General features: G+C 49.1%; 2 protein-coding genes across 4 annotated transcripts in view; one reads left to right on the top strand and one right to left on the bottom strand.

Moving 5' to 3' along the window:
* GPR89A (G protein-coupled receptor 89A) overlaps positions 1-6,408 on the top strand; it is a 48,509-nt gene extending 42,101 nt beyond the window's left edge. For both annotated transcript variants that reach the window (XM_054711501.1, XM_054711500.1), the window contains 4 exons: positions 1,949-2,044; positions 4,379-4,468; positions 5,571-5,636; positions 5,777-6,408. In XM_054711501.1, the coding sequence (XP_054567476.1) occupies positions 1,949-2,044; positions 4,379-4,468; positions 5,571-5,636; positions 5,777-5,983 (459 nt within the window). In that variant the 3' untranslated portion in view covers positions 5,984-6,408. The remainder of the gene's footprint in view (positions 1-1,948; positions 2,045-4,378; positions 4,469-5,570; positions 5,637-5,776) is intronic.
* A 593-nt stretch (positions 6,409-7,001) lies between these two features.
* Positions 7,002-24,953, bottom strand: PDZK1 (PDZ domain containing 1). Of its 2 annotated transcripts, XM_008153184.3 has the most exons (8): positions 24,744-24,953; positions 23,618-23,867; positions 21,645-21,781; positions 20,659-20,854; positions 13,497-13,693; positions 9,649-9,852; positions 8,711-9,001; positions 7,002-7,451 (listed from the first exon to the last, which is right to left on the bottom strand). In XM_008153184.3, the coding sequence occupies exons 1-8, from the start codon at positions 24,951-24,953 to the stop codon at positions 7,398-7,400; spliced, it is 1,539 nt and encodes a 512-aa protein (XP_008151406.2). In that variant the 3' UTR covers positions 7,002-7,397. The 2 variants fall into 2 exon arrangements, with proteins under 2 accessions (XP_008151406.2, XP_054567474.1); XM_054711499.1 differs by lacking the exons at positions 20,659-20,854; positions 21,645-21,781.
* Between the last annotated feature and the right edge of the window lie 549 nt (positions 24,954-25,502).

Genomic DNA, 25,502 nt, shown 5'->3' with positions numbered 1-25,502 from the left:
GGTACATTTAACAAGTGTATGCCTATGCAACAGCCGTCCCCACACTCGAGATGGAGAACGTACCACCTGCCGCTGCCCAAGTTTCCTGGCGCCCCTTTGTGATGCCTCTCCCCACCCCGTCTCCGGCAGCCACTGCCCTGCTGTCATCATCCCCTGGTTTACCTTTTCTAGAACTTCCTATAAATGGGGTCTTACAGTATGGACACTTTTTCTGCCTGGCTTCTTTTACTCAGCAGAATTATTTTAAGTTCCATCCACGTTACTGTGTGCATCGATAGTTTATTCCTTGTTATTGCTGAGTCGTATTCCAAGGTCTAGGTCGACCACAATTTGTTCCTCCTCTCCTGCTGGTGGAGATCTGTTCGTTTCCAGTTTGGGGATATTACAGATAAAGCTGCTGTGAACATGTGTGTGCAAGTCTGCGTATGGACATTTGCTCTCTTTTCTCTTGGGAGAAAACACTTAGGTGTGGAATAGCTGGGTCATATGGCAAATGTACGTTTAGCTTTTGAAGAAACGGCCAAACTTGAACCATTACATCCCCACCTGCAGTGTGAGAGTTTCATTTACCCCACATCCTCGTCAGCACCTCAGATGGTCAGTCTTTTAACTTTGGACATTGTACTGCCGCGGTCGCCAGCCTTTCGGACCTCACGGACCACCAGTTGGCGACCGCTGCTCCAAAGGTTTCCTTATCCCTTAAACCAGCGGTTGCCAACCTGTAGGACCTCACCGGTGGGCAACGGCTGTTCTATAGGTATGAGGTGGCATTTAATTCACACTCCCTAATGCCTGATTATGTTCAACAACTTCTCATGTGCTGATGTGCCACCTGTTCATGTCCTTTGATGATATATCCAAATTTTTGCCAATTTTAAAATAATGTTTTCTTATAGTTCTATCAGTTTTGGCTTCGTGTATTTTAAAGCTCTGTTATTAGGTACATACACATTTTAGAGTCATTATGAACCCTGTGCTGAAATGATCCTTTTATCATTATGTAGTGACCCCTTTCATCTCTGGCAGTATTTTTTTGCTATGAAATCTACTTTGCTGATATTAAATAGACATTCCAGCTTTATTTTTATTAGTGTTGGCATAATATATATTTTTCAATTTTTTTTCTTTTAACCTATTTGTACTTTATATTTAAAGTGGGTTTCTTATAAGCAACATTTAGTTGGGCCTTGCTTTTTTATCCAGTCTGACCATCTCTGCCATTTAATTGGCAGGTTTAGACCAGCAGTCAGCCATCTGTAGCCCACAGGTGAAATCCAGCCACCACCTGCTTTTGTAAATAAGGTTTTATTGGAACACAGCCAAGCCTATTTGTCTACATATCATCTGTGGCCTATCTCATGCTACAATTACAGCATTTGCCAACCCCTGGTTTTGACCATTTACATTTAATATGGTAATTAATATGGTTTGCTTTAAGACAACCATACTACTACATGTTTTTTATTTGTCTCAATGTTTTCTTCCCTTTTCCCTTTTTTTCTGCCTTCTTTTGGATTAATTGGCTTTTTTCATAACTCCATTTGCTTGCTTTGTTGGCTTGTTAGCTGTAACTCTCTTTTTGTTATTTAGTGATTGCTGTTAGAGCACTCAGGAAATAACTCAGGGAGTGACCGTGGAGTTCCTTTATTCTCCTACCCTGGCTTCATCTCCCACAGTGTGGCTTCCTGGCTCTGATAAATTCAGGACATGCCATAGCCTATTCCCCTGTTCTCTTTACAGAAAAGAAAGATAGGGACTTTTGTTTGTCTTTATGTGGATAGCCAAAATAGATTTCTTACATCTGATTTAGATGGAGAGTCCAGTTTCATTTTTAGGAACATCCAGCAGTGAGATATGTTATGGTGACTAATTCATTATTTTGAATCACCTTTTTGAAATAGTAGGTGATTGTTGAAATGCTCTAATGTAAAGTTGTGTGTCTCTGCAGGCGACCATTAATATCGTTTTTGACCGAGTAGGGAAGACTGATCCTGTCACAAGAGGCATTGAGATCACTGTGAATTATCTGGGAATCCAATTTGACGTAAGAGTTGTATCAAGATCCTGGTTTGTTGTTTCTTTCTCTTTTATCTGCTATAAATTATAGTTCAGATTCTAACTCCTTCCTATGGGGACTTGGTTCTGCTTTTGTTCTTCCTACTCTCCTGCGTATATTTTGACATGTTCATATGCCAGATTTGTAAAAGGCATAAGACATAAGTAACGGCTGGGACTTATTGTTGTCATGGATGCTGATTACTGGTATTTCTAGTTCCGCCTCTGCTCCTCTGTAGCCAGCTATGACTCACCAGTTCTCCCCACCAAATACATACGTCTCTCGGTGAGATCTTCAAACCACAGCTCGCCTTTGAGTGCTCTGGTGGAATATTAAATACTAATTGGTGTTCTGTGTTAGAACTGAGATGATTTCTACTATAAAAAAATTATCTTGATCAATTAATTAATGTGGACTGTGAGCTAACGATGGTAACTGTAACCTGTGCACAAATTTTTTGTCATCTTTCTCCCTGTTTTAGAATACCACCGTCATTGAATACACTCTTGTCCTAATTTAAATGTAACATCTTTATTTGTAGACTAGTATATTTTCCAGGTCTGTAGATGGCCAGTGATTCTGGCTGATCATAAGACCATGTTACGTTCCTATCCCCCGAGGGCCTTTTAGCTGTGCTGGGATTCTCACCACAGACGGCACGCTGCCCAGCAGCCATCTCACTGCACACGCCCCTGGTGGCTGGATGATATAAAAACGAACCAGAGCACATTGAGCTCCAGCCCGTAAGAACAGCTTAGAGCACGCTTTAAACAATTGTATTGATCGATTTTAGAGAGTGAAGAAGGGAGGGTGAGAGGGCATTGATTTGTGTCCACTTATTTATGCATTCATTGGTTGATGCTTGTATGTGCCCTGACCAGGGGTTGAACCCGCAACCTTGGCTCATTAGGATAATGTTCTAACCGACTGAGCTACCCAGCCAGGGCCAAAACACACATTTTGGTAGACCAATAGTGTATCCTTTCTCCTTTGAAGGAGCGTGGTCTCTTACCTTCAAGAACTGCATGAATTATGCTGTGAAGTGTGCTTCACTGGTGTAGCATATGTGTTCTCCTCTTTTAAATTTCTGACTGGGCTGAATTTTTAGAAATTCCCTTATCAGTCTTTCCGAGGCTGTTCAGTTGCTGGTGTGTATCCACACTCCACCTGTAACTCACCTGCACACTCACTTCACAATTCCGAAGGACACCTGGTAGGTGGTAGTGAGAGCAGCTCCCCCTGAGACACACACAGGGTCCTAAGCTGCCTCTCACTAGGAAACAGTGCAAGAGGAGAAAAAGGTGTCATGTGATGCAGATGAAGATCAACTATTTCCTAGACCACAGCCGAGAATGTCTAATTCTTTTATTAAGAAAGGAAAGTTCCTTAACATTTTGGGTGATCAGAGAACTACCATTCACAGATCATAAAAGTAATCAAGCTGCTGTTTCGTTTCCTTTTAGTCTGTGCTTTTCACTATACATTGAAGCTATACATTAGGCTTGTGTTTCTGCTGATTTATTCATGTTGTTTTCATCACTTCATTGCACTTGGCTTTCTTCTGTCCTACGTCTTGATTCCGTCTGCTAATGAAGACGCCATTCATTGCTGTCTTCCTCTTCCTGGAGGTGTTTTCCTTGCCACTTGCTCTCTTCCCTAATTTTTAATCCGATAGGGTCTAATGACACTCCCTCTCACAGTCACATAGCAATCAGGGCATCTTTTTGTTTTGTTTTTGCTAATGCTCACCAGATGATATTTTTCCCATTGATTTTTTTTATTTTTTTCTTTTCTTTTTTAATATATTTTATTGATTTTTTACAGAGAGGAAGAGAGAGGGATAGAGAGTTAGAAACATCGATGAGAGAGAAACATCGATCAGCTGCCTCTTGCACACCCCCCACTGGGAATGTGCCCGCAACCAAGGTACATGCCCTTGACCGGAATCGAACCTGGGACCTCTCAGTCCGCAGGCCGACGCTCTATCCACTGAGCCAAACCGGTTTCGGCTTTTTTTTTTTTTTTCTTAGAGAGAGAGTGGAAGGGAGGGCAGGGGATGGGGAGAGAGAGAGAGAGAGAGAGGCATCGGTGTGAGAGAAACGTGGATTGGTTGCCTCCTACACATGCCCCTATCTGGGCTGAGGATCAAACCTGCTACCCAGGTATGTGCCCTTGACCAGGAATTGAATCTGCGCCCCTTTGGTGTATGGGTCAGTGCTCTAACCACTTAACAACACCAGCCAGCGCCAGAATGCATCTTTTTAATCTTCACATCTCTCTAAACAGAGATTTAACAGATTTATTCTTTCTATTTTGGTGCAGGTGAAGTTCTGGTCCCAACACATTTCCTTCATTCTGGTTGGAATAATCATTGTCACATCCATCAGAGGACTGCTGATCACTCTTACCAAGGTATGTTCTATCACGGAGTCAAAGTAATTATTCCTTAATGACATGTGCACCGTGAGATCCTTTTACCTACTTAAGATTTCTGTCTTCTGAAATCTTAAACAACAGTCACAAATATTTAAAAGACAACAACAGCCCTGGCCCACGCGGTTCAGTTGGTTGGAGTGTTGTCCTGTGCACCGAAAGTCACTGGTTCGATTCCGTCAGGGCACATGCCCAGGTTTTAGGCTATCACTGGTAAGGGTGCGTGGGGGAGGCAACCAACCAATGTTTCTCGCTCGCTCATGCGCTCTCCCTCTCCCTCTCCCTTTCTCTCTAAAAAAAAATCAATAAAAACAATAAAAAATAAATAATAAGTAGAAGACATACAACAGAATTTTTAAGAAGTTAAACTGATACCTGGATTGATGATGACTTACATCACATCAGATAACTACATTTACCAAAGGTCATAGAATGAGACCACGGTCTGTTTTGTTGACTGATATGTCAGCAGCATCTAAACAGCGCCTGGCACATGGTAGGTGTTCAGCAGATACTTGGAAGGAAGGAATGAGATGGGTGTTTGAGGTTAGAGTAGCTGAGAGAGTCACCTGTAAGGAGGATGTGGAGGCAGGAGAAGCAGAATGCTCAGCTGTTTTCTGATCAGCGTCGGGAGGCTTTCTGGAAGGTAAACCCTCTGGGAAGAGGTAGGGACTTCAGACCCAGCTGTTGGAGTGAAAGGAGAGAAGAGGCTGAGGAAGGGGAGGAGAGAGGGTCTCCAGGCACATAGCACGATTTTGAAAACCGCTCTGAGCCCAGGAACAATGACAAGGGCCTGGGGTAACCTGTTTTAATGGTTTCGAGTGATGTTCAAGGCAGATGATCACACAACCTCTTAAAAGTTAGCCATTGTAATCCTTTTGTGTTTCAATGTTGTACTTAAAACCACCAACTAAACCTTTTCACTCCAAGTCTCTTCTTTATAGCCTTAGTCATACAAATGGTTCTGCACAGGATTAAGGCATGGGAGTGACACCTTTGATTAACTGTCAGCCACGCTCCTTCATGTTCTGGACCCAGGACACAGCCGTGCTGCACACTCACCTCTTCCCTTTCTTGACAGTTCTTCTACGCCATCTCCAGCAGCAAGTCCTCCAACGTCATCGTGCTGCTGTTAGCACAGATAATGGTGAGTTGTAAAATCTAGCTTCATCTTCGCACCTGTAAGGTACCAGAAGTGTTTTATACTCTTCAATATTCAGCCACGCCCTTTGACCCATCCCTCACTACATGCCAAGTGACGTGTGGATTGGCATGTTTGACTTCCAGGGCATGTACTTCGTCTCCTCGGTGCTGCTGATCCGAATGAGCATGCCCCTGGAGTACCGCACCATCATCACCGAAGTCCTCGGGGAGCTGCAGTTCAACTTCTACCACCGCTGGTTCGACGTGATCTTCCTGGTCAGCGCGCTCTCCAGCATCCTGTTCCTCTACCTGGCTCACAAGCAGGCACCAGAGAAGCACATGACACCTTGAACTCACGGCTGTGCAGACTAACAGGCCAGTGGTGTCCGCATTTAGATGTAACGAGGGAAAATGGAGGGGACCGGGACCTAATAGTTTTTAAACCAACAAGATGCTGTGGTAGCACATTCCACCTGCAGCTTATGCCTTCCTCTCCGACGATTCGGTGATCGTGAGCGCACTTGCTGGAGCACGAGAGCCAGGTACCTGAAGCTGATGCTCAGCCGAGAGGTCCCTGTGGGTTTGAGGCTGGTGCAGCGTTGGGAGGGGGCGTGGGAGCGAGCCATGAAGCGACGGGGAGAAGTACACTGGAACCGGGTAACGGCGTCTGCGGGAGCTGGGCCCAGCGTGTGGGGTTTCTGTTGAAGTCGAGGTTCACGTGGAGAAGGTTTTGGCTTCCCTGAGATTGACTGTCATTAAAATCCGAGATTGTAAGTCTGGCTTAGCTTTATTTCAGGGACAGCTCCGTGTTTGCTTGTGTGATCTCACACGAGTTAGCTTCCCACCCTCCTCCCCCAATCCTTTCCGCATTAAAATAACCAAGAGCTTGTCTCTTCTTTCCAGGGGCTAGGATGGGGTGCACCTGAAATAGATTCTACCAAGAGAGATTTCAAGGGTGCCATTTTTCCTGATTTCCTTTCACTTAGTATCATGTAAGAGTGATTACATTCAGTTACGTAATGATGGCTCGTATTTTCTTCCCATCTGCCCCTCACACTGTGGGTAAAACAATGAGTAACTGCTAACTGGAATAAGTCACTTTTTTCTCCTACGACTATTTCTTCATCTGTAAAAGGAAGATGTTGGAAAATTTGTAGAACACTCAGAAATGCCATTTAAGAAAATTCTTAATTTTACTACCAGGAAGTCTCTATTTATTACTAAGGTCTTATTCTGAATTTTATTTTGTTTTTGGTTCCTAGAGGCAAAACAAAAATTAAAGCATAAAATGCTTACCAAAAACAGTTCAGGTTAGATCAGCTAACAGGGAAGGTTCAAGCAACTCAAAAGACATTTTTAATGACATTTATTATAGTAACCACACATTCTTTAAAAAGCATAATTTTAATAGGCAAGCTCAAGTCCTTTAATTAGCAGCTTCACATTTACAGATTTATGAATCACCTTTGGTCTCAAGGAGCCCATAGAAGTAAGAGATATCATCCTGCAGAGAAATACAGTTAAGTTGAAGCTTGAAAGAGATCACATGAGAAGAATCTGGTCCCGCCCCAGCTTCTCCTGAGTTGGCCATAAATAAGCCATCTGCAGTAGCCACCCTGAGACAACTGACAGCGAAAACAACTGCACGTGATGGACCGGTTTCCAGAAGGTTCTTCACCAGAGACAGCAGGTGGTGACCGCTCATTCCTTGGAAAGGGCTCCCATTAAATACCCAGAAACAGCTCTGCCACAGCCATTGTTCTCCTCACATCCTTGTATCCTCAGAATTGGAGGAAGACTGCGAGGCTGTGCTGTGGGCCTGTGCGAAAGAAGGGAAGGGTCTGAGTGCTGGAGCGGGGCCGGAGGCCAGGGGTAGGGTCATCACTAGAAGCCAGGTGACCTGATTGGCTTTGCTTGCAGCTTGCTGCCTGAAACTAACCAGTTTCCTTTCTATAACTGACTGCCTGCCGAGATATTATAGAATTCTTAAACGACAACGAGAATACTTTCTTGGTTAAGAAGTCTACAATGTGGTCAATGGCTATTACGTGTGCCTTGGTCCGAATATTTGTATCTCCCCCACATTCATATGGTGAAATCCTTATCCCAAGGTGATAGAATTAGGAGCGTAGGGCCTTTGGGTGGTTGAGTCAGGAGGGCAGAGCTGGGATTGGCGCCCTTAAAAAAGAGGGCCCCAGGGCTCCCCAGCTCCTTCCACCATGAAAGGGCAGAACAAGAAGTCTGGGTCTGCAACCTGGGAGACCCATCTCCGGACACCCATCTGCCGGCACGTTGAGCTTGGCCTCCCAGCCTCCAGAATTGTGAGAAATAAATGTTTTGTTTACAAAGCCACCCAGTGTGCGGTATTTTGTTACAGCAGCCTAACCGGACTACGACAGGGGGTGTTCCTTAAAAATTAGTATTTTTATATTACCAATCAGAGGAATTACATTAATGTAATGAAAGAAAAATAATATTAAACTTTAAGAGTCTTGGCTTTGCCAAATGTTTCCTTTATGAACTTGGATAGGTCAGTTCACTCTTGGACCTCAAGTTCATCTATGAAAAGAAAATGGACAACAAAAACTGAGATTTACCATGGAATTTATCTAATCTAAATACATACAGCATAATGTTTGCTCTTCCCTAGTAATAAAACTTGAATACCTACCAGTTACTTTAAAAGCGGCACTGTCTCTAACCACCACCATTCCTTTTATGCTTACTGTGCACAGGGCACTATCCGAACCACTTTAATAGTCTTAGTCAATATAATCCTGGTAACAGTCCTACAAAGTATCCTTGTTTTATACGGGAGGAAACCAAGGCACAGAGAGAGTAAATCCATAGAAATGTGTTACCCAGCTGGTGTGGCTCAGTGGTTGAGCATCAACCTCTGAACCAGGAGGTTACAGTTGGATTTCCGGTCAGGGCACATACCTGGATTGTGGGCTTGGTCCCCAGGGGGCCTGCAGGAGGCAGTTGGTCAATGATTCTCTCTATTGATATTTCTATCTCTCTCCCTTCCTCTCTGAAATCAATAAAAATATTTTTTTAAAGAAATGTGTCACCACTCACTCGTTCTTTTGTCACGTGTGAGTCGAGCTCTGACTCCGCCCATGTTTCTTCTTTGGAATCAAGGGGTACATCCAGTGGGTCAGCCATGGAGGAAACAATAGGGATTTTCTTAGCCTGGAAATAATCGTAGGCCTTCTTTCCACAGACTAAGAGCGTGACACTCTTCCCACTGCTCTGGATTCTGTCCACCACCTTCTCATAGAGTTCGTCCAGCACATTCACCCCGTTCACCTCAACGATGACGTCCTCATCCTCTAGCCCCGCCAGCTGGGCAGGGCTGCCCTCCTGCACCTGTGAACAGAGGGTCGGGGTTTTCACGTCCAGACAGATACGGGAGTGTTAGACTAGCTCCCTTCAGAGGAGATGAGGCGTTTGAGAATTTATTCCTCACTGTGTTACTTCTCCTTGAGGTACAGAAGTCAAGGACAGTGCTGTAATGCTTTCTGCTTCTGAAAGCTACAGCTTCCATCCTCCAGTAAGTGGTGGTACAGTGGTTGACTATCGTGTTGTATGTCTTCTGGGTTAAAGGCATCAGATATCATAGGTCCCTTCTGCCTGCCCAACGTGAGAGCTCTAGGGACAGTCCTCTCCCTCAGTCCCTGCCGCGCAGAGGCATTAGCTGCGTGCACAGAAGCAAGCAAGCATCACCCCCAGTCAGCGCTGACGGTGACTGTCCCCTACAGTCATGCCAGCTCCACTTGATCTGAAAGCGTCTACAGACAACTGAGTGTAACAGATGTTTAAGAAACAAAGGATGTGAGCGTAGGATGTGCTAAGCTATCTTAAAGGGTCTGGGACCATGGCCGCAATTATTTGAACCCAAGTGAGACGTCAGCGTAGGCCTTCAGTGTACCCTGTTGACTAAGCCATCAGCGAGTGGGAGAACCCGCCCTCCTGGTGTGGCTGTGGTCACGGCTGCGGGAACCAGGTCACCGTACCTCTTTGACAAATGGGCCTGGCTGACCCCGAATTGCATTTAGGTGGAAGCCGTAGCCATTGTCTCCTCTCACCAGCCGGCACAGTTTGGGCTTATGATCTGGCCTAGAGCTGGCCAGAGGCACAGGTGCAGGAACCGCAGCCTCCATGACAGAACCGTTAGGCAGTTGTTGACTTTGATAGTAGAGAAATGGAGAAAAATGAGCCTGTGGAAAATAAAGGGGGAAAAACGTTAACTATAAATATAAATAATTATACTATTAAGTGTGCTGATTTAGTTTATAAGGTGTCATACATGTTCTACTCTTCCACATACATGATTGTAGGCTGTAAAATTTCTCATTACCCCAACCAGGAAAGGGATAAAGGAAGATTGAGCTTGGTTGTGGAGTAATGTGTATAAACATGTAAATAAATGCACATATCCGTAAAATAAAATGTTGTACAAGGATCCAAAAATCAGCCTAACAGAACTGCTAGTTTCTTCTGACTTGGTGATAGTAAGCAAAGCACTGAACAGTCGAGGATTAGCGACTTGCTCTCTATCTCATGCAAGTTGGGTCCATCTGGCCTTCCCCTTCAGTAAGAACTTAAAAGCTCCTTGAACACTTAGAGTAATACAAGACACGAGATCACATCCAAGTGCAGACAATAGTGAATTGGTAGAGGCAGCAATCATACGGTCACATGGTTTCTCCCCCACTACCTCTCCAGCACTGTGATCTATTGTACTCTTATTTTACTAGCTATTGTTATAACTAGTAGCTGACACTTCTGTTATGCCAAGCTCCTCACTCACTATCTTTATATATTCCTAATCCATTTCAACTCCCACAACATCCCTGCAGAGAAGGCAGTGATGGTCTTGAATATAGAAGAGGCATTAAACAGGGAACATATGACTTATTATATATATACTAGAGGCCCAGTGCACGAAATTTGTGCACGGAGGGGGGTTGTCCCTCAGCCCAGCCTGCACCCTCTCCAATCTGGGACCCTTAGAGGGATGCTGACTGCCTTCCTGATTGCCCCTAACCGCTTCTGCCTGCCAGCCTGATCACCCCCTAACCACTCCACTGCCAGCCTGATTGATGCCTAATTGCTCCCCTACCAGCCTGTTTGCCCCCAACTTCCCTCCTCTGCCAGCCTGGTCACGCCTAACTGCCCTCCCCTGCAGGGTTGATCGCCTCCAACTTCCCTCCCTCGCAGGCCTGGTCCCTCTCAACTGCCCTCCCTTGTAGGCCTGGTGCCTCCCAACTGCCCTCCCCTGCTGGCCATTTAGTGGTGGCCATCTTGTGTCCACATGGGGGCAAGATCTTTGACCACATGGGGGTAGCCATATTGTGTGTTGGAGTGATGGTCAATCTGCATATTACTCTTTTATTAGAAAGGATAGAGGCCTGGTGCAGGGGTGGGGGTCAGCTGGTTTGCCCTGAAGGGTGTCCTGGATCAGGATGGGGGTTCCCTTGGGGCGTGGGGCGGCCTGAGCAAGGGGCCTGTGGTGGTTTGCAGGCCAGCCACGCCCCCTGGCGACCCAAGCGGAGGCCCTGGTATCTGGAATTTATTTACCTTCTACAATTGAAACTTTGTAGCCTGGAGCAGAGCCAAGCCTCCTGCTCACTCCATGGCCAGCAGCCATTTCTGTTGGGGTTAATTCACCCTCTATAATTGAAACTTTGTAGCTTGAGTGGAGGCTTAGGCAAGCAAAGGTAGGCAGAGAGCTTGGCTTCCTCCATTGCCTGGGAAACCTTGCTCTCTGTGGCTGTAGCCATCTTGGTTGGGTTTATTTGCTCCTGATTGGCTGGTGGGTGTGGCTTGTGGGTGTAGCAGAGTTAGGTCAATTTGCATATTACTTTTTTATTAGGTAGGATAGATAGATAGATAGATGATAGATAGATAGATAGATATGCTTAGCCCAACCGTTGTGGCTCAGTGGTTGAGTATCGACCTATGAACCAGGAGGTCACAGTTCAATTCCCAGTCAGGGCACATGTTCAAGTTACAAGCTCGATCCCCAGTTGGGGGATGGAGGGTGAGGGCATGCAGGAGACAGCCAATCAATGATTCTCATCACTGATGTTTCTATCTCTCCCTTCCTCTCTGAAATCAATAAAAATATTTTTTTTAAAAAGAAGAAGAAGAAGAAGAAGAAGAAGAAGAAGAAGAAGAAGAAGAAGAAGAAGAAGAAAGAAGAAAGAAGGAAGAAGGAAGAAGGAAGAAAGAAGAAGAAGAAGAAGAAGAAGAAGAAGAAGAAGAAGAAGAAGAAGAAGAAGAAGAAGAGAAGAAGAAGAAAAGAAGAAGAAGGTGAAGAAGAAGAAGAAGGTGAAGAAGAAGGTGAAGAAGAGCTTAGCTGACTGGGTTTTAGTTGAGAGAATTAAAAGGCTAGATTTGGGTATGCTGAGATCCTAGATCAGTAGTTAAATTGCTGCCCACAGGTGCCAAGGCATTTGTGAGGCGATGAGTGGAAAATGAAGCAATTGAAAGTGGGTACAATGTGTGCTCCCCCCTAAATCGCCCTGTTCAGCAGCCTGGCTAAAATTAGAGCTGGAGGCTCCGGTTACCATCTGTCTCACTAACCACAAGGCCGCAGCTTCCTTTCCAAACGAGAGTAGCACCTCGTTGAGAACCTTTCAGTTACCCAGTTCAACTAACTCCAGCCCTTCCAGCGATACACTTGCAAATTTTCTACATTTCTTTCCCTCTTTAAAATGTGGAAAATGATCAGTCACTCCTTACATGCAAAAATGCCTTTGACATCACCACCCAAACAAGCAAACCAACTATCTGACAGTAGCAGCTAATCCTCGGCAAAGTACAATAACATAAAACAGTGAGTTTGTATTTATTCTCATTCAAATATTTGGGTGTCGCGCATGTCACAGGAACTGACGTAGGTGTTTGCTTTATTCACTGATGTGTCTCAAACATCCAGCCCATGCAGCTTACTTTGGGGAGAAGAGGGAGGAAGAAGATGGGAACAGTCATCTTTATAGATCAAAGTTCTCTCTTTTTTAACCAAAACATTAAAATTATAGTTAACTGATTCTGTCATAAGATTAGAAGTTGGAAAGGACTCAATGCTAGAATCTGCTGTATGTACCACAGCAAGGGCAGTGACCTGGCTTGACCTTTTCTACCAAGTGGGAGCCACTGCAGAAATGGCTTATCCTGTTCCCAGCAGCTTCTAAGCCAAAAGCTAGCTCCCGACAGCTTCCCTATGTGATCAAGCTACATCCCATAGAACACCTCAAAAATAAGTCTGCGCTTGTATATAATAGCCTTTCACATTATTACAAGCTGTTCAATAGCCCTGTCTAGGCTTTACATGGGATGGCTGGAACTTTCTGGTCTATAGCTCAAAATCCAATTGCTCCCTCCTTGGGAGAGTTAGAGCTACATCTGCCTATTTCCAGGCTACTGTTGATAGCTTTTTTCAGACCACCAAGAGTAATTCTGCAATTATATGCAAATTCTTTCAAAATCTTGAGTCTAAGGACTTAAAACTTACCTACCAATCACATGGCATTCTCACATCACTGCCACTTTGAGCTTCAAAGCAGCCTTAACTATGGCATTATACACTTTCTGGGTTGAAGATCCAAGTGGTAACTTAAACCACCAAATAGAGACAATGACCCAGCCAGTTGAGATCAGCCAGACTCATCAGCTGACAATGAATAGCTACGCAGACACAGTGGGCTCATGAATGGAGTAGCCGTGGTGGTAGAAACAGAAGCTATTCATGGGCCAACCAGCATTGGCTAAAAATAAGGTAACTTAGCCAACGTTTGAGGGCATTAGTGAGTGGACCCAACCTTGATGCAGGAATCTATGACCTTGTATTACTTACCAGTCTATATATGCTGTCCGTCTCTTTGTCTGCTACCAACAGTGAAGTCTGGTCTCCACTCTTCCTGATCATTTCCACCACACTGTCATGACTGAGGGATTCCACAGACTCGCCGTTGACAGCAATGAGCAGGTCGTTGGCCTTCAAGCCAGCCGCCTCTGCTGGACTTCCAGAATCTATGTCTTTGATGAATTGACCTGACCATCCCCAAAACAATAAATTATCAGAAAGACTCCTAAGTAACTAGGATTTCCTGCCAGAGCGCAAGGCCCTAATAAAATAGAGTAGGCCTGCTGAGTACAACTACTGTCCCTCCCCCTGGCACCCGAAGAAGCCTGTAAGCACCCCTGCAGTCTCATTCCCCGCTCAGGTCTCACTCCAGGAACAAACCCAGCCTATCAGCCATGAAAGGGTCTTAAAGAAAAGAATCGTGTTTTACTAAAAGTGTCTCAAACTCACTCTTGTCAAAAGAGCATGCTAAGCATTAAGGGTCAGCAAATTCCCAGAAAGTCAGTGGGCATACTTGTATCCATATGTCTTAGGTAGACGATGAGCCATGAAAAGGGGGGAGGGAAGAGTGAAGAACAAACCAAAGAAATCAAACCCTAGGAAACCCAGAGTGACTGCCTGCCTGTGTGTGCACGCTAAGGGTGTGTCTGCAGCCTTTTCCTAACCTGAACTATCTTCGCCAGATGCCTCCATGTCGCTCCCCCTTTTTTGGCCCGCACACAGTTCTAACAAGTTTTCGTTTCACTTTCCAGCTGGCTGTTAGCCATCTCCAGCTGGATATCCCGCAGATCCCTCCCAACGCCATCTATCCCCCGAGCCCCTCCTCTTGGTCACCTGTCGGCGGGAGCACCGTTGTCCCGTCAGACACCTGACAACTGATTCTTCCTCAGCACCCACTCTCCGTATGTGATCAACGGCTAAGTCCTTCGATGCCACTTTAATACCTTACACTTTTCTTTAGTCCCACTTCCCCTACATGAGTTCGTATTAATTAGTTCCTGTCTTGAATTCTACCTGAACTGCTACTGCGCCTGACCAGCTGCTCTCCCTGTCCCTCATCCTTGCCTTCTCCTTCACATTCATCTGGATGCGGTGTCTGCCCAGGTCACTCCCCAGGGCAACCGCATGAGCACTGGAATTTGTTGATGATTTTGATCCCAGTTTAACCTTATATAATTCCTGCATCTTCTCCAAGCCCTCAACTTCAGCAATTCTTGCAGAATTATTAGAAGTAATTAAGCCCCCAAGACACTGTAGGCTTAATTTTTTTCTTCTCTCTGGCATTGCTCAAAAAACGTTTAACTCCTCAGACTATCGGATCCAGTCCAAACTCCTCCACCGGGCATTAAAGATCCTTCATTGTCTCTCTCCAACCCACCTTTCTAACTTGGTTCCCTGTGCTTCACACTGGATGTCAATCACTGTGCTTCACACTGGCTGTCAATCACACTGTGCTCCACACTGGATGTCAGTCACACTGTGCTTCACACTGGATGTCAGTCTCACTGTGCTTCACACTGGATGTCAATCACACTGTGCTCCACACTGGATGTCAATCACACTGTGCTCCACACTGGATGTCAATCACACTGTGCTCCACACTGGATGTCAATCACACTGTGCTCCACACTGGATGTCAATCACACTGTGCTTCACACTGGATGTCAATCACACTGTGCTCCACACTGGATGTCAATCACACTGTGCTCCACACTGGATGTCAATCACACTGTGCTTCACACTGGATGTCAGTCTCACTGTGCTTCACACTGGATGTCAATCACACTGTGCTCCACACTGGATGTCAATCACACTGTGCTCCACACTGGCTGTCAATCACACTGTGCTCCACACTGGATGTCAATCACACTGTGCTCCACACTGGCTGTCAATCACACTGTGCTCCACACTGGATGTCAATCACACTGTGCTTCACACTGGCTGTCAATCACACTGTGCTTCACACTGGATGTCAATCACACTGTGCTCCACACTGGATGTCAATCACACTGTGCTCCACACTGGCTGTCAATCACACTGTGCTCCACACTGGATGTCAATCACACTGTGCTTCACACTGGATGTCAGTCTCACTGTGCCTTTGTTTCCTTCCTTTGTTCACACAACTCCTGTCTTTCTGGGACAGCCTTTCTTTTTTTTTTTTTTTAATTTCTTTATTGATTAAGGTGTCACATATTTGTCCTCATCCCCCCATTCCCATCGCCCCCCCCTCCCGACGCATGCCCCAACCCCCTGTTGAACTTAACCGTTGGATAGGCTCATATGCATGCACACAAGTCCTTTGATTGAACTCTCCCCCTCCCCCCACCCTCCCCTATCCTCCCTCTGAGGCCCAATAGTCCGATCGATGCCTCCTTGCTTCTGGTTCTGTTCTTGTTCCTCAGTCTATGTTGTTCATCATTTCCCCTAGATGAGCGAGATCATGTGTCACTAGATATATACTTATGAGAACTGAATGTGAGACGAGCAATAATAGTTATGCTGACAGGCAGATGGATCAGTCTGTAGTGAGTTTCTTTCTGGACCAACAGTTCTTTTGAGACCCAATTTCAATGTCCACCAGTTCCTTATGTGTACATGTCAGCACTGACCCCTCAGCTCTGGATGGTGGACAAATGGTGGTAACGGAGGTCCGACTCCCTCTGGTTTGGTCTCGGCCGGACCCAGGGGCACGGCTTCACCCGGACTAAGGGGCACGTGGCCTCACCCAGATCTAGGGACACATGGTCTCACCCGGACCCAGGGACGCTTGGGCTCTCCCAGACCCAGGGGCACGTGGCCTCACCCGGGCCTAGGTGCACGAGGCCCCACCCGGATCCAGGGACACATGGTCTCACCCGGACCCAGGGACGCTTGGGCTCTCCCAGACCCAGGGGCACGTGGCCTCATCCAGGCCTAGGTGTACGAGGCCTCACCCGGATCCAGGGACACATGGTCTCACCCGGACCCAGGGACGCTTGGCCTCTCCCAGCCCCAGGGGCACGTGGCCTCACCCGGGCCTAGGTGTACGAGGCCTCACCCGGATCCAGGGACACATGGTCTCACCCGGACCCAGGGACGCTTGGCCTCTCCCAGACCCAGGGGCACGTGGCCTCACCCGGGCCTAGGTGCACGAGGCCTCACCCGGATCCAGGGACACATGGTCTCGCCCGGACCCAGGGGTGCGTGGCCTCTCTCAGACCCAGGGGCACGTGGCCTCACCTGGACCTAGGTGCACGAGGCCTCACCCGGATCCAGGGACACATGGTCTCACCCGGACCCAGGTGTGCTTGGCCTCCCCCAGACCCAGGGGCACGTGGCCTCACCCGGGCCTAGGTGCATGAGGCCTCACCCGGATCCAGGGACACATGGTCTCACCCGGACCCAGGGACGCTTGGCCTCTCCCAGACCCAAGGGCACGTGGCCTCACCCGGGCCTAGGTGCACAAGGCCTCACCCAGATCCAGGGACACATGGTCTCACCCGGACCCAGGGACGCTTGGCCTCTCTCAGCCCCAGGGGCATGTGTCCTCACCCGGGCCTAGGCGCACGAGGCCTCACCCGGATCCAGGGACACACGGTCTCACCCGGACCCAGGGACGCCTGGCCTCCCCCAGACCCAGGGGTACGCGGCCCCACCCGGGCCTAGGTGCACGAGGCCCCACCCGGATCCAGGGACACATGGTCTCGCCCGGACCCAGGGGTGCGTGGCCTCTCCCAGGCCCAGGGGCACGTGGCCTCACCTGGACCTAGGTGCACGAGGCCTCCCCCGGATCCAGGGACACATGGTCTCACCCGGACCCAGGGGCGCTTGGCCTCTCCCAGACCCAGGGGCGCTTGGCCTCACCCGGGCACGGGACCCAGCGTCATCCGGGTCCAGGGGCACTTGGCCTCACCCGGACCCGGAATCCGGCCTCACCTGGACCCAGGGGCACGCGGCCCCACCCAGACCCAGGGACGCGAGGCCCCACCCATACCCGGAGGCGCGCGACCACTCCCAAGCCCAGAGGCGCGCAACCCCGCCCGCACCCGGGTCCCAGCGGGGCCCCGTCCTCCCGATCCCAATTCCCGCCGGTCAACCCCCCCCCAGCAACCCCCCCGGCCATCCTGCCAGAGCTCCAGGACGGCCGCCGCAGAACTCGTCGGGCGGCTGCTCGGCGAAGCTCCGGTGCGCCCAGTGCATGGCGGCGGGCTGGTCCGGCGTCGCCGCGCCGGCCCCTGGGTCCGCAGCGGCGGCCGGTCGCCGAGCATGCGCCCCCGGCCGCCCCCGGGGCACCGAGATTCCTGAAGGACTCGGAGGCCAGCAAGCGCGGAGTCCCCCCCCCCCCACGTCTCACAGGGGCCCGTCTGTCCTTGCTCGGCAGCCAGTGGAGCCGCCCCCTCAGCCGGAGACCGCTGGGGGGACCGCGCCGAGCACGCTCCAGGTCGTCACTGCGTCGCCCGAGCCGCAGTTCCCAAAGTGTGGTCCTTGGGTCATCTGCATCAGCATCATCCCGCATACCCCTCTTTTATTCTAGCTGCAGAGCATCCACTCAGCCAGCCCTACGGTGGTCTTGGGTGGTGTCTGCTCCGCTCTCCCGTCGCAGCCTCAAAGTTGTTGTGGCAGGCAACATCGAGGCCTCCGCCCCATGCCTCCATCCCAGTCCTCCCTTGTATAGTTAAGTCTTGATTGTTGCTGGTGCCACCGGGAGGGCTCTCTTTGTCTATAAAGGAAGAGTTGCTGTGCAGGAGACACTCCTATGGGCCGGGTCTTGGTGCAGCAAGGCTTTGGCGCTCACTGAATCTGCCTGTTGGATGTGTCCCTTATGCGCGTGGTTGAAGTCTGGTGTCATTTCCCACAGACCACCAGATGCCCTCGTTTCTGGGTCCCCAATGGGGCGTAGATCAGCCACTGCCTTAGGCACTCAGCAGGGATTACAGCAAAAACTGTAGTTTCCTCCTCCTGTCTGAGTGGCCCTGGAGCAGTCCGACTAGAACAGCAGTTCATCTGGTCCGCTGCCAGAGGGCAGGCCACCCACATGCATAAGCCGTTGCTTGGAGCGTAGGTGCGCCTGCAAGACTTGCGGGGCGGGTCTCAGGGCGGGGCGGGTCCCAGGGTGGGGCGGGGTCTCAGGGCGCCAACAGGCCATGGCTCGGCGAGCCGCAATGGCTGCGAGTCTGCTCCTTCTGCCTTCCAAGTTTCTAAGTCCCTTCGTTCCGCGCTCTAGCACAGCAAACACTGATTGCTGGGCGCACCTCCGCAAGAGTCCCGCCTCTCCCCGCAGGCATCTGGGTCTCCCGCGGGTCCCCAGAAGCTGGATTTCAGGGTGATGGAGAGCTAATCTCCCCTAGGTTTGGAACAAAAGCCCCTTTCCCCCGCCACCAGCCCGACCCACGCGCCTCCGCACCTCGTCCCCTCCGATTTCGCTGGTTTCCTCTTCCCTCTTAGCTGTAAATCTGCCATTCAGCCATCTCTCCTGTAGTTCTGGGCTGCAGACGCTCCGTCCTCCAGTCGCGCCCCTGAAACCGCTGCGCGCGGCGCAGTTCGCAGTTCCTTTGTTTATCTTAGCCGCCTTCTTGATTCTCCTCCGTCAAAATGGCTAGAGGACTTGAATGTAAGATGAGAACTCCTAAGAATCCTCCAAATCGGTGTTGGCGGCGTCCGGGGCCCCGAGGATCTCAGTGCGCAGCTCGGCCAGGTCGGTGGCGCGGGTGAGCCCCTCCTGTAGAAAGATGGTCTCTTCCTTCACCGAGAGCCGCTTCGCCGAGTCCGCGGCCGCCGCCACAGCAGCCGCCGCAGCGCCCACGAGTCCATGGCCCCGGCTGCGGTAATGACTGAGAGGAGCAGCTGCCCGGTCTGGGGAGACGCGAGCAGCAGTCGCCACCCTCACCAGTCCATGTTTCAGTTGTATTTCCGAAACTGCCATGCGAGGCAACAGATTAGCCTTTCACCTCCGCCGCCATCTTTTCTCCAAGTTCTGGGACAGCCTTTCTTATCCAAATTCTATTCATACTACAAAGCCCAAGCTCAAGTGGCACCTGTACTATGAGGCCTCCCAGTACCTTTCTAGTGAGAAAAGCTTGCTCCAACCTTCAATTCCTTCAGTTATGGACGTATGTGTTATCTCATCTAACTAGGAGGCTCCTTAACTGAAGAATTCATCCGATTCACTTGATATTCTCAAAGGCCCTGGGGATGTTTTTATATAATATCAACCAAATTAATATTTGATGAATTCATGTAAACATCCTATATAATAAAAGGCTAATATGCAAATTGCCCCCTTGACCGGGAGTTTGCGGGCCAGCTGGACCCCACCTGTGCACAAATTCGTGCACCGGGCCTCTAGTAAAATATAAAAATAGTAAAACTCCAGGTGTATGACAGTTTACATGGCCTGAACCTACATTCTTTGATTTATTCACCTTCCCTAGTAGGACCTTTGTACTTAACTTATTGAGTTACAAGGAATCAGAAAGATTCCTGCTTCTGTTTGAGTCTGAGATCCCAACCCACACCCGTGCCTCAGACCTGGCGGTGTGCTGCAGCTGCCTCACCAGCTCATGAGCACCAGTTGTGCAAACACTTCTCAGCTTTGCACTCTGTGCCCTGTTGGTAGCTTGAAATCAGACACGGTAGGGGTATTTATACCACAAACATCAACAAATGCCATAAATTAGGGCCTCCCCCCGCCCCAGAGCCAATTTAGCAGCATACTACTGCTCAGATCCAAAATTCTGCCTTATCCTCTGCTATGGAAACCTGGAGGGGGGGCGGTGCCCAGGATCAGGCCCCCAAGTGACATGGAAACTGACCCAGTGCCCTGGCTAGTTTGGCTCAGTGGATAGAGCGTCGGCCTGCAGACTGAAGGGTCCAGGGTTCGATTCTGGTCCAGGGCACATGCCCAGGTTGTGGGCTCGATCCCCAGGAGGGGGCGTGCAGGAGGCAGCCGATCAATGATTCTCTCTCATCATTGGTGTTTCTCTCTCTCCCTCTCCCTCCTCTCTGAAATCAATAAATTTTCTTTAAAAAGAAAGAAACTGACCTAGCTATGCTTCCCAGCTCCTCACTCCCGCTCCGTGCTGGGGCGGCAGGCCTAATGGCGCTCCGGGTCAGGCTGGGATGAAGCGCTGGTGATTACTCTGCCAAGTGCCCGGCTCTCCGCCTGCCTTACCTCTCTGCTCCGGGCCTGCCCTCAGGTAGAAGCCATAGCCATTGCTGCCCTTCTTCATCTCAACAACCCGGGGCTGGCGGGGCAGTAACTTCAAGCTGGCTGCTTCTCGCTTGAAGGTGATATTCTGCTCTCTGTGGTGCTGGTCCGTTTCCTTGTCCACCAGCAGGAACGTGACGCGGCTTCCTGACTTCCTCACCTGCAACGACACACACGGGTGAGGACCAACCTCAACTCTAGAAACCACGCTGGGAAACAGGCAAGTCTCTGTACCCGCTCTCTGGGTTCAACAGAAAATGTGGGGCGTGAAACACAAGTTCCAGCTGTTAACCCACCACCTCGCTGGTGTTTATCTACCTCCACACCCACAGCTGTTGTTTTTGCCTTTGTTAAGGATGACCTCCCTCACAGATGCTAACTGAACCCCAGGAAGAGCTGGAATTCAGACATCCCAGAGAGGAACGTAGGTGAGAGCCGAAAAAGGAGTTTGGAAAAGAAGAAAAAGTCAAGTTCGATTGTGAAGGATTATTCTACCAGGAGAAGGTTCCAGAGGATCTTAAAGGAAAACCCCGGACTGTTTTCCATGTGTCATAGGACTGTGCTGGGACCTAAGATTTGGGGGAGCTGCCTTCCAGAACGCCCCAGCTGTAGCTCTATATTCCTCGTCACGTTGGCTATCTTGCAGCTTGTATTAAAGTAGTTTAGTAACATGGGGTCAACATTAAATTTACTATAAATTCAGAGGGTGCTCCCAACCAGGTACAATAAGGTTTAAAAGATAAAGTTAAACCAATTATCTTCAAAATAACATGAATCTCGCAAAGGCCTTATTCTCAAATCCTAAACCCTGCTCAAGCCACCAGCGAGTCTGTTTGCTCTTCATACAAAAGGGCAGCTTCCCATCGCTACGTTCCTCCCAGAGAAGCTGCCACTCCTGTCTCCCTGTCACCTCCAAGGAGAGCGAGTGAAAGAGGAGGCAAGAAAAGTACCTTTTCAACCACTTCCTCGTGAGTGGCGTCTTCCACATTCTCTCCGTTCACTTCGATCAAGTGATCGTCGGCCAGGACCCCCGCTTTCATAGCCACGCCTTGCGGCGTTATGTCCGTCATGTACACCCCCTTTGTGCCTGAAGGAGAGTAGGGGAGGACTGATGTTACAGGAAGTACAACCCTTAACGGGTTTTCTCCCAAAAATGGAATATTAGAAGGTCCCATTTTAGAGCTCACTCCAATAGCCTTCAGCTTCCGAGTTAGCTTTATAACTACAGCTCCTAGCAAAGCTTGCCACAGCCATGACTCAATTGGTCTCTGTTGATCCGAACAGAATTTCTGAGCCCAACTAAATACAAAGAAGGAATCTCAGGTGGCACTTGCCTCTTGAACCAGAAAGAACCAAACCCCACCCGTGCTGCCTCACTGACTCATACCCCCTCTCTGTGCATTTGGGGAATTGGAAGACACCCACTCCATTCTGTCCTCTAATCAGCACTGTCACCACCCATGCAGACCAGTGCAGCCCGTTAATGTCACGGACGCAGGCGGAAGGGGACAGAGGCGCGGGAGGGAGGGAGGGGCGCATACGTGCCTGCCATCAGATTCGCAGGTGGTGTGAGGTCTACAAGTAATTCTGTCAATTTTCTCAAGATATTGATATTCAGTCGAGGTAAAGAGTTGCTTTATAATGACTAAATACATTATTTGCAAGGAATAACAGTAACTAACTTAAACTCTGCCTTCCTAAACACCATTCTCCTGTTCCTCCTTAGATCTTTGTCATGAAGAAAACATATTCTTTGTGAAGCTAATCTAAACCACTCGCCATGCCCACTAGTCCAAGGGCCAAATGAATAGAGCCTGTTTTTTACCATTTTACTGACCACGGACTTCCGAGAAATGCCACGCTGCCCAGTAACAGGCAAGCTTGAGAAACGCCTCTTCTGTCTGGTTTGTGTCTCTCGCTACAGGTTTTCTAGGATTTGCCCTTCATCACTTACCAAGTTAGGCACGGCCAGTGCCTCTCCTGGACCAGAACATGGGAGGAGCAGCATTAGAGGCGGAACCACAGGTTCCAGCCTTGATCCCACAGAAACCATGATGATAAAACCATTGTCAACTGGACACGGGCCGGCCTGCACCTCTGAGACTCCAGAAACAGAACTTCGAGGACTTCCTGATGGTTGGGGGTTTTCAAATCACTATGTACCTCTCAGCTAGGGGTCAAGGGCACACCTCAGTGAGGCTGGGCCACAGCAGGGGGTACTACTTAAATGTCATAGGAGGGTGGGGATTTTTGCAGTATCCTCAACAAGAATTTCTTGAATAAATGAGTGACAACCTGGGTACTCCAAGAGATGAAAAGAGATATTCTTACTCAAAAGTAGCTATTATGACCCAGCCGGTGTGGCTCAGTGGTTGAGCGTGAACCCATGAACCAGGAGGTTGAAGTTCAACACCTGATCAGGGCACATGCCCTCATTGCAGGCATGATCCCCAGTAGGGGGCATGCAGGAGGCAGCCAATCAAAGATTCTCTCTCATCCTTGATGTTTCTATCTCTCCCGCTCCCTTCCTCTCTGAAATCAATTTTAAAAAAATGTTTTAAGTAGCTATTATGAAGAACCTCCTTCTTCTTGCTTATTTCCCATTTTCCCCTCCACCCTCACCCTAAGGAAGCTAGAAAAGAATATCAAAGAAGCATCAATGCTCTAACCCTCTGACCTCAAAGGCTCAGCCTAACAAACTCGGCAGGTCAGGAGCACCCAGTGCCACCCCGAACCCTGCTGCTGTCCAGTGTGATTCCTCATTGCACAATCGCGCAAGGCCAGGGGAGGGCTGGAGAGGAGGGAGAGAGTGTGGCTGCTGTTGGGTATCCATAGCAACTGAAAAGGTAAGTCAAAGAAGTCCTTCATCGCCAACATCATTTTCCTGGAAAGTCGGTTGTTTGTGCGCCACCCTCAAGCTCACCTTGGACGGTCTTCAGAGAAAAGCCGAAGCTGCCCCCCTCCTTCACCAGGTAGCAGAGCCGAGGCTGGGTCCAGGCCTGGGTGCCTCCGTTCATCACAGGGGGCAGTTTCTTATCATTCAGACTTGGCCCCGTCTGACTCTGACCCAACTCTTTCAAGTCTACCTTTTCTTCCACGGCTTTCTCATAGGAATCCCCATCCAGAACTAGAAAAGTCACTGAATTCCCACTCTTCCGGACCAGATCCACCACCTAGGAGAAAGGACAACTTCAACCAGTAACCTGGTAACCACCAAGGGGCGTTGCTGGCTCATTACCTGGCCCTGGAGGTTCTGATAGCGGATCCCTGACACCCAAATAGTCAGTAGATAATGCCCAGCCGTCTCCACCTCAGCCTTCCTGAGAGCCCTGTGCAGATTAGGAATCAAGAGGGTGGCCGCCCCTGCCCAGGGGACTCTTAAAAGGACCGGTCCTGCCCTAGCTAGTTTGACTCAATGAATAGAGCATCGGCCTGCGGACTGAAGGGTCCCGGGTTCGATTCCGGTCAAGGGCACATGCCCGGGGTTGTGGGCTCGATCCTAGTAGAGGGTGTGCAGGAGGCAGCCAGTCAATGATTCTCTCTCATCATTAATGTTTCTATCTCTCCCTCTCCCTTCCTCTCTGAAATTAATGAAAATATTTTTTATAAAAGGGCCGGTCCTTTCCAGGGGTAAATGCCACCTTAGAGCACAACAGGTCCTCCCGGTCGATGAAGACAGCATGGAGGCAGGCGGAGTTGGGGTAAGGTCAGGCACTCCCACATGTTCACTGCATGAACGTAAGTTATCTGAGCCTCCACTTCTCATCTGTGAAATGGTAATACGTACCTCTTGGGTTGTGATGAGGATTTAACAAAATAATGAATATGAAATTAGTTCCTGTGCTAAGCAACGTGCAATGCATTTTAGACCTGACATTGTTGAAATCTAGGAATAATGTGTACAGTTCTCGGTTCAGAGGGAGAGACTTGATTCGCTGGCAGAAAGCACAGCCACCAGGGTGCCCTGCCTCGCCAGTGGCAGCCAGGAAATCTCTATCGACCCCAAAACAATACTCAGCAAAGACTGGGGAGGGAGAGGTCCCGCCCACCTGCTTGTGTTCCTCCTGGTCCACAAAGACGCCGTTGATCCTGAGAACTCGGTCCCCGTCCCGGAGCCCCGCCCGCTCTGCGGGGCTGCCTTTCTCCACCGCCCGCACCAGGTGGCCGTCCGTGTCCTTCTCGATCCGCAGGAAGAAGCCGTAGCTCTGCCCCTCTTGTTTGGACAGCTTACACTCTCGGGGGCTGAAGGGGGCGGCCATTTCTGTGATGAGAGATAAATGGATAAATCTGTGGGAAAGAAAACCTAATTGGAGTGAGAACCCTGTCCTCCAGCCCCTATAATTTTACTCCTTAATCGCACCAAATCCAGACCATGTGAGTGGCCACACTGGGGGTATAGGAGGCCTCCTTCCAGGACTTACTAATGATTTTTTTTCCAAATCTATTTCCCCAAAGATAACCTTTTTACTTGAGTTTCAGATGCATATATTTGTGTGGGTACTAGACACAGATGCTTTAATTACAAGAGCTCCAAAACCAAATTCTTCTTTGTCCCAGGACATAAAGAAATTAGGTCCAATTCATGACCTAAAATGCTTCAGAAAATACAAGCCCACTTTCATTCAAATATTTGAAGTGCCTGGCGAGCTCTAGGCGTTGAGGATAAATCTGTAGACGAGACAGACCCAGGTGCCTCTCATGTCGGGGAGACCCTCCGTTTACAGTGACACGCGGTGAATGATCCGCTAGGAAAGGAACAGGTAAAAGGGGAGAACAGGACAGGCCTTAGGAGTCGGGAGCGGGTGGGA

This window comes from Eptesicus fuscus, chromosome 22 (assembly GCF_027574615.1).
Source record: "Eptesicus fuscus isolate TK198812 chromosome 22, DD_ASM_mEF_20220401, whole genome shotgun sequence".
NCBI classification, from domain to species: Eukaryota; Metazoa; Chordata; class Mammalia; order Chiroptera; family Vespertilionidae; genus Eptesicus; species Eptesicus fuscus.
This window is presented reverse-complemented; position numbering and strand designations above follow the sequence as displayed.